This window comes from Heteronotia binoei, chromosome 1 (assembly GCF_032191835.1).
Source record: "Heteronotia binoei isolate CCM8104 ecotype False Entrance Well chromosome 1, APGP_CSIRO_Hbin_v1, whole genome shotgun sequence".
Taxonomy (NCBI): domain Eukaryota; kingdom Metazoa; phylum Chordata; class Lepidosauria; order Squamata; family Gekkonidae; genus Heteronotia; species Heteronotia binoei.
The window spans coordinates 163,719,789-163,727,464 of record NC_083223.1 but is presented as its reverse complement, the minus strand read 5'-3'; the positions used below and the strand labels follow the sequence as shown (position 1 = coordinate 163,727,464).

Genomic DNA, 7,676 nt, shown 5'->3' with positions numbered 1-7,676 from the left:
GCAAGAGCTCATCAAGGGCATTTTCTTAATCCCCAATTGTGTCCCATGTTGGTACCGTCTCCTTAAACCTGTCTCACTTCTGTCTCAGGCTTCCTCCTAAGCTGTGAAGCACTGGGCTGTGCCTGTGCTAGCAGCAGAGAGAGCCAGCAGCACATGGAGAGCAGCGATCAGTGCTGCTGCCTCCAGGGCTCCTCTTTGCAACCACGATTTTCCTCCTCCCTCTTCAGGGGATTTGGCTTCTTGCCTGGCTAGGCTTTACAATGTGGGAAAGGCAGAAAGGCAGGTAAGAGAAGAAGCCTGGGTTAGTGGTTTGACTTATGCTTGTGATGGGAGAGGGTGTGTGTACCCTAGATGGTTTTTAATGTGCTCTCCCCCTTGCAAGTGGTGTCTAGTGTGGGAGCTAGAGAATATTGCTTGCCAAAATATTTCACTTTCAAGAAAAAAAATGAGGAAATAAAAAAGAGGTAGTGCCAGCAGGCTGCTTTTATTCTTGCCTGATGTTCATTCTGAGATTCTTACAAGGTTATTGTTATGTTTATATTTTATGTTTTGTATGTTTGTAAATTGAATTTTTTAAAAAAAAAAAAATCAAATGTAGGCTTGCTCACAACTTTTATGGATTGGCTCACAAAGGAAAATTTTTACACACAGAGCTTAGAGGAAACATTGCCCACAACCCCTGCCTGCTTCTTCACAGGCCTAGGGGATATTTAGAGAGGTGGCTGAATAGAGCCTGTCCTCTCAGCTTTGTTATTTCAAGATTATTTCCCATCCAAATACTTGCCAGAGTTGGCCTTGCTCAGCTTCGAAGATATGACAAGATCAGGCTTACTTGGGATATCCAAATCAGGAAGCAATTTAAAGTTTTGTGCTTTTCATTTTTCCCACAATTCATCTGTTTTTGAAAACTGGTTATCGGGGGGTGGGAGGCAGAAGTTAGCCTTGCCTAGGGTACAAGATAGTCTAGAGCCATCCCTGGTCTTTAAGGTGCTACTCTTTTCTGCTGCTATAGACAGACTAACATGACTATCCATCTTAATCGAAGACTCTATAAGTGCTCTCAGTGAAAAATGACTCCCTGCCTCACTTGCTCAAAAGCCCTATTCACATAGAATCATAGAGTTGGAAGGGACCAGTCTGGTGTAGTGTTAAGTGCGCAGACTCTATCTGAGAGAACTGGGTTTGATTCCCCATCCTCCACTTGCAGCTGCTGGAATGGCCTTTGGTCAGCCATAGCTATCTCAGAGCTGACCTTGATGTTGGAATTGAAATTGAAAACAAATCAGCCAGTATCATAATGCCCCTGTATAAATCGATGGTGCGGCCTCATTTGGAGTACTGTGTACAATTCTGGTCACCGCACCTCAAAAAAGATATTATAGCATTGGAGAAAGTGCAGAAACTAGAATGATTAAAGGGTTGGAACACTTTCCCTATGAAGAAAGGTTAAAACGCTTGGGGCTCCTTAGCTTGGAGAAACGTCGACTGCGGGGTGACATGATAGAGGTTTATAAGATTATGCTTGGGACAGAGAAGGTAGAGAAAGAAGTACTTTTCTCCCTTTCTCACAATACGAGAATTTGTGGATATTCAATGAAATTGCTGAGCAGTTGGGTTAGAACCGAGAAAAGGAAGTTCACCCAAAGGGTGATTAACATGTGGAATTCACTGCCACAGGAGGTGGTGGCAGCTACAGGCATATCAAGCTTCAAGAGGGATTGGATAAGCATATGGAACAGAGGACCATCAGTGCCTATTAGCCACAGCGTATTGTTGGAATTCTCTGTCTGGGGCAGTGATGCTCTGTATTCTTGGTGCTTGGGGGGGGCACAGTGGGAGGGCTTCTAGCCCCACTGGTGGACCTCCTGATGGCACTTGCTTTTTTTGGCCACTGTGTGACACACAGTGTTGGACTGAATGGGCCATTGGCCTGATCTAACATGGCTTCTCTTATGTTCTTGAAAGGGCAGCTTCTGGGAGAGCTCTCTCAGCCCCACCTACCTCACAGGGTGTCTGTTGTGGGGCAGAGGGAGGTAAAGGAGATTGTCACTCTGAGACTCTGAGATTCAGAGTGTAGAGTGGAGCATAAATCCAATATTATAATCACAATCACCATCTTCTTCTTCATCTAGTCCAACCCACTGCACAATGCAAGAAAATCACAAATACCTCCCCATACATTCACAGAATCAGCATTGCTGCCAGATGACCATCTAGCTTCTGCTTAAAAACCTCCAAGGAAGGAGAGCCCAGCACCTCCTGAGGAAGCCTGTTCCACTGAGGAACCACTCTGTCATGAAGTTATTTCTAATGTTTAGCTGAAAACTCTTCTGATTGTATTTTAACCCGTTAGTTCAGATCTGACCTTCTAGGGCAACAGAAAACAACTCTGCACAATCCTCTATATGGCAGCCCTTCAAGTTCTTGAAGATGGTGACCGTATCACATCTCAGTCATCTCCTCTCCAGGCTAAACATACCCAGCTCCTTCAGCTTTTCCTCGTAGGATTTCATCTCCAAACCCCTCACCATCTTCATTGCCCTCCTCTGGACACGTTCCAGCTTGTCTTTATCCTTCTTAAATTGTGGTGCCCAAAACTGATCAAAATACTCTAGGTGAGGTCTAAATAGTGCAGAGTAAAGTGATACCATCACTTGGTGTGATGTAGATGCTATACTTCTGTTGATACAGCCCAAAACTGCATTTGCATTTTTAGCTACTGCATCACACTGCTGACTCATGTTCAAGGTATGGTCCTCTAAAACCCCTAGATCCTTTTTGCACATACTACTACCAAGACAAGTCTCCTCCATCCTATAATGATGCATTGGATTTTTCCTATCTAAATGCAGAACTTCACATTTATCCCCGTTAAAATTCATTCAATTTGTTTTAGCTCAGTTTTCCTCCTGTCAAGATTATACTGTATAGTGACTCTGTCTTCTACCATGTTTGTTCCAAGTTTCATAATAATTTGTAATTCAGCAATTTCCTTCTCCATTCCAAAACTTTCAGTGGGTGACCTGAAAGTTGCAAAAGAACTTCAAGAACAGAATTGAGTGGGAAATTGCTGAATTACAAACACCTCCTCAGGACTGAACAGGGATATTGGATTTTTATCTCATAACATATACTAAACCCACTTTCACCAAGTATAGCTATATATCCACAGTATTCCAATATATTTCTCTTTTAGAATAGTGTATCAGAAAAATGTTTTTTGTATTGACATACTCAAATAAGGGATATTGGCTGTTTATCTCCTTACAAATACTAATCTACTATTTTAATGCATTTTTTAAAAATGGCAAACTAGAATGATGTTTTTATATGTGTTACATGTTTAAATTAAGCCTCTGAGAACCTTATGCCCTCCTTTTAACCCAGAGAAGACTCTCATTTATTGCAGGATAATGGACATCAGTCTGCTATTCTGACATTTATTACTGTTTTTGTTTTTTTAGCCCAGTGGACACAGGCTGGCAGTCGCTAGGCCCCAGCTTGTGATTCTTTTAATCAGCTAAGGGACATTTCAATGATTTTGCATGCTGATTCACTGCCCACTTTCTCTATATTTAGGACTGCTTGCCATTCCATCCTACTGTCTGATGAAGTGTGCTTAGAGCACAAGAAAGCTTACATTCTGAATAAAACTTTGTTGGTCTTAAAGGTGCTACTTGACTCTGCTTTGTTCTACTGCTCCAGATCAACATGGCTACCCACCTGGATCTATATGCTGACTGTGTATCAGCTCCATTACCCTTCTTTGCCTCAAAAGTGACTAATAGTGTCTCTCTCAAAGGGGGATAGTAGTGTGCCTGATGTGCCTTGGAAAATGCAATCTCTTATAAGACCAATTTAAAAAAACAAATAGTGTTTTCTCTTTGCTGGGTCTACTGAGAGGCAGTTTGCTAGAGGAATAATGGTGCCAGTCACAAGATACATTGGCTAACACATCTCAACTAGCACTTTATGAAATTCAGGAGTGTTGCATATAGCATGTTAACGTGATTCTTGTGTGCAGGTTTAAGAACTGAAGCTTAGTAGTACAATCCAGAAATCATTTTAAGCCCATCTGGTCACCCATAAAATGACCGTGTTCCATTGATATTAACTGGCCAAAAGCAGGTTATGTAAAACATATTGTTGTTGCTTATGGAACAATGTTGTTTTAAAGCTGTCTATACATACCTCTTAATAACTAACTCATTAAGGGAAATCAATTCATTTTTATTTGTTTAAAATATTTCCATATTGCCTTTCCTTGTTCGTCTGAAGGTAATTTACAAGATGTGACAAAAATATTGCCAGTTAGAAGTTTAAAATATAGAGAGTTATACAGTAGATCCCAAAGAACACAGATCAAGACACATCTTGTCCACAGGAATAAAAGCCAATGTCATGTCCTAATCCAATTTAAGAAAAAAGCCTGTTGAAATGGGATGCTTCTATTTAGAACACATTTTGAACTGTTCTGTGCTTTGCTTGGGATTCTGGGGTATTATAATATAAGCTAGTTCTGTTAGGACTTTTTATATGAAGAGATTCTACTTCATTGCCAGGGAAACGAGCTGTACCAAACAAATAAGAAAGTGTGTACTGTTCTTGGGCTTATGCAGGGTGGGTTAGAAGTATTTTCTTCTTCTTCACCTGGTGTTTCATGGTTAAGCTTAACCATAATAGTTGCTTAGCATGTGTTGTAGAATCAGTAGAAAAGCTTAATTTTTGTGTAGCTTTTCTACATAAAACTTACTATAAACAAGCAAGATGTTCACACTTGCATTGGGCCTTTGTTCTCTTTCATGTTCCATTTGGTTTCTTCCTGAGTGCAGTCTTCTCTGTGTTAATAAGGGGATTCTTAAACATTATGACAGTGAGCTGTCTTAAGCCACAAACAAATTCTTCTGAGGGCTGGTGTGATGCAACATATGAAGCTGCCTTACATTGAATCAGAACATTGGTTCATCAAGGCCAGCACTAATTATTCAGACTGTCAGTGACTGTCCACGGTCTGAGGCTGAAGTCTTTCACATAATCTATTACTTGACTCTTTTAACTGGAGATACCAGGGGTTGAACCTGAGACCTTCTGCATCCCAAGTGGTTACTCTGCTATTGAACTATGACCCCAAATGAGTATGGCTCAGCTGGCAGTACATAATCTCACACCAAAGGCAATAAGATCAGAAGAACAATAAGAACAAGTAGGTGTATATTGCCTCTTCCAAGGGAGGTCTTCTGTGTTCATTTAAAAAGAGTTTTTCTTTTCTAGATGCAGTGTGAAACTGGTTTTCTCAAGAAGAATGCTGTGAAGCTAGAGGTAATCTTGAATTCTCCTTGGCTTTTTCCTGCTGAAAAATGTGATCCCCTGTCACAACAGTTAGAGAAAGCTTCATGCTCTTCCCATGGGCTTCCAGAAAGACCTGGAAACATCTGCCTGGGAAACATGCTTCTGCAGTAAGTGATCTCTTGGTCTGATCTGGCACGGCTTCTCTTATGTTCTGCTCTTGCTCAGTGCAGTGACAGAAGAGATTGGAACTGCAAGCAGCAGTGCAGATATGGGGACGGAGGGGCAAACTTCCCTGGTGCCCCACAAAATTGAGGGAGCCCAGGGTATTAGTTGCTTCATATTGCTTCAGGTGGACAAACAAACGTGCCTGTTTGAACTTCCACCATACTCTTTCAGGGCAGAGGAGTACCGCATCAAATAAGAAGTGTATTTACTTATCTAATCAATCAACATTTATAGTTAGTAATGAATTCATCATCATTAAATGCTCCCTGTGTCATTATTTAACATATTTCAATAGGGTGTTTTACCTACTGACAACATTTGGGACAGTGCAGGTGGGCCCCATGGCTGTATTTTGTCCCAGACCTTGCACTGACTTTCTGCAGCTCTTCTCACAGGAAGCATGACTATGAAATGAACTGTGCAGAGGCCACTAAAGGGACAGGCATACATGGTAGATGTTGTGCATGCCTGTTTGCTTGAAAGGGGTGGAATGAAAAACGTTTTTTGCATCATTGTCACTGTTTTATTTTCACCTAGTTTGGCTGCAACACCTCTTTCTGTTTTATAGGTTTTTTTGAGTTAGTTATGGGAACAGTGGGAAAGGAAGAAGGTGCTGCTGATATCGGAACTTGGAGAACTTGTTTTCCACTTTTTCCACTGGTTAAACGTGATGCCTGTAAGACAAAGAACAGATGAATGTTTATATTGATTTTAATGCCATGTAACCAAATGAATTCTCTTTCTATGTATGTGATGAATAAAATCCTCTGCATAAAATCCTGAACTTCATTGGTAGTAGCAGCTGGTTAGGTATTTGGCCTTCTTAGGAAACCTGGGTTTAAATATGAGGCATAGGTAGGAAAAGGAAAAAATTTTCATCTGTCTGACCACTTTCCATCAAACTGTCCTCCACTTGCTTTAGAGCAAGTCACATTTCTTTGAGGCATATCTAGCCAAAGCTGCACATTTTTTTTAATGGTAAGATGCTCAGATTTAGTTGATGGGGCTTTCTCAGGGAAAAAGTTTAGAACTGGAAAAAAATCTTAACTATAACCACAGACTCAGCAGTTACTAGGCCCCAGAAATACTAGCCTGGCCTTATTCTTTGAAGACCTACCAAATTATTTTCAACCTTTTTGGAATCTAAATTCAGAATCTCCCCATATGTGGTTCACAGTAGCCCCCTCTCAGGAGAAAAGCTTAATGCACTTACTGTGTAAGAAGGTGCCATAATTCTGCTTCGCTTGGTGATACTGTCAGCAGAGTCAGAGTCTGAGTGTCTTGTAGGACAATGTTTCATCTTTGTAGGACTTACAACCTTTTATAAGTAATTTAGAAAAAAAATCAAGAATTATGTGGATAGCTTGATAGAGAAAACATTTAATGAAACCTGGACTAAGGAAAAATCCTTTAATTGGCCTGATATTATGATTCTTCCTTGAGCATTGTTACTGCACAAAATTCTGTAACATCTTCAAGATAGCTTCTTCCATTGCTGAACTGCTGGTGTTTTAAAATGACTACCAGAATACAATGGGTTTACAGATTTGCCCTAATACAACATGGTTGGTGGCAAACCAGCATCTGGGACAAAATGTTAATGCTCCTCAGTGTGTTTTTTAGGAGAGGGTTAGCTACATTCAGGTGTGCCCAGAGCTTGCAAGAAGTGACCCCTTCAGATAAATGGAAGAGGGCAGGGTTGTTCCTGTACATGAAGAAACAGCAGGTTTGAATTTTGAACAGGCAAAGAAGCACACACAGAGTAGGTGTGATTTGTCTGAAGCACCTTGAGGTGCAGTTGCTCTCTCGGGATGTTATGTCCAACACTTCCTCTAAACTGTGGAGTCTTGTGGGCAAAAATTCTACTTTATGAGCTCTTGGCATTAAAGTTGTGAGCTACTATATAAATTAGTTTGCTCTGGGGCCATTTTTCCTGAGCTAAGACAAAAATGTGTGAGCTGGAGGCTAAAAACTATGAGCTAGCTCACACTAACTCAGCTTAGAGGGAACACTAGTTATGTCTACTCCCATCTGTTCTCTATTTATATATTGATAAACAAAGGGAGGGAATATTTCCTAGAACCAAAGGATTCCTCTGCTTCTCTTAAAAGGAAACCTGCACAGGTAGCACTATAACAAGAGCTAAGAGGCTTTGCTTATTA

At 40.8% G+C, this 7,676-nt stretch overlaps 1 protein-coding gene across 1 annotated transcript in view; it reads right to left on the bottom strand.

Moving 5' to 3' along the window:
- Window positions 1-6,337: 6,337 nt before the first annotated feature.
- Window positions 6,338-7,676, bottom strand: part of WDR64 (WD repeat domain 64) — a 167,709-nt gene continuing 166,370 nt past the window's right edge. Inside the window, exons 27-28 of the mRNA XM_060242140.1 lie at window positions 6,728-6,832; window positions 6,338-6,346 (exon numbers count right to left, since the gene is read on the bottom strand). Of these exons, the coding sequence (XP_060098123.1) occupies window positions 6,338-6,346; window positions 6,728-6,832 (114 nt within the window). The remainder of the gene's footprint in view (window positions 6,347-6,727; window positions 6,833-7,676) is intronic.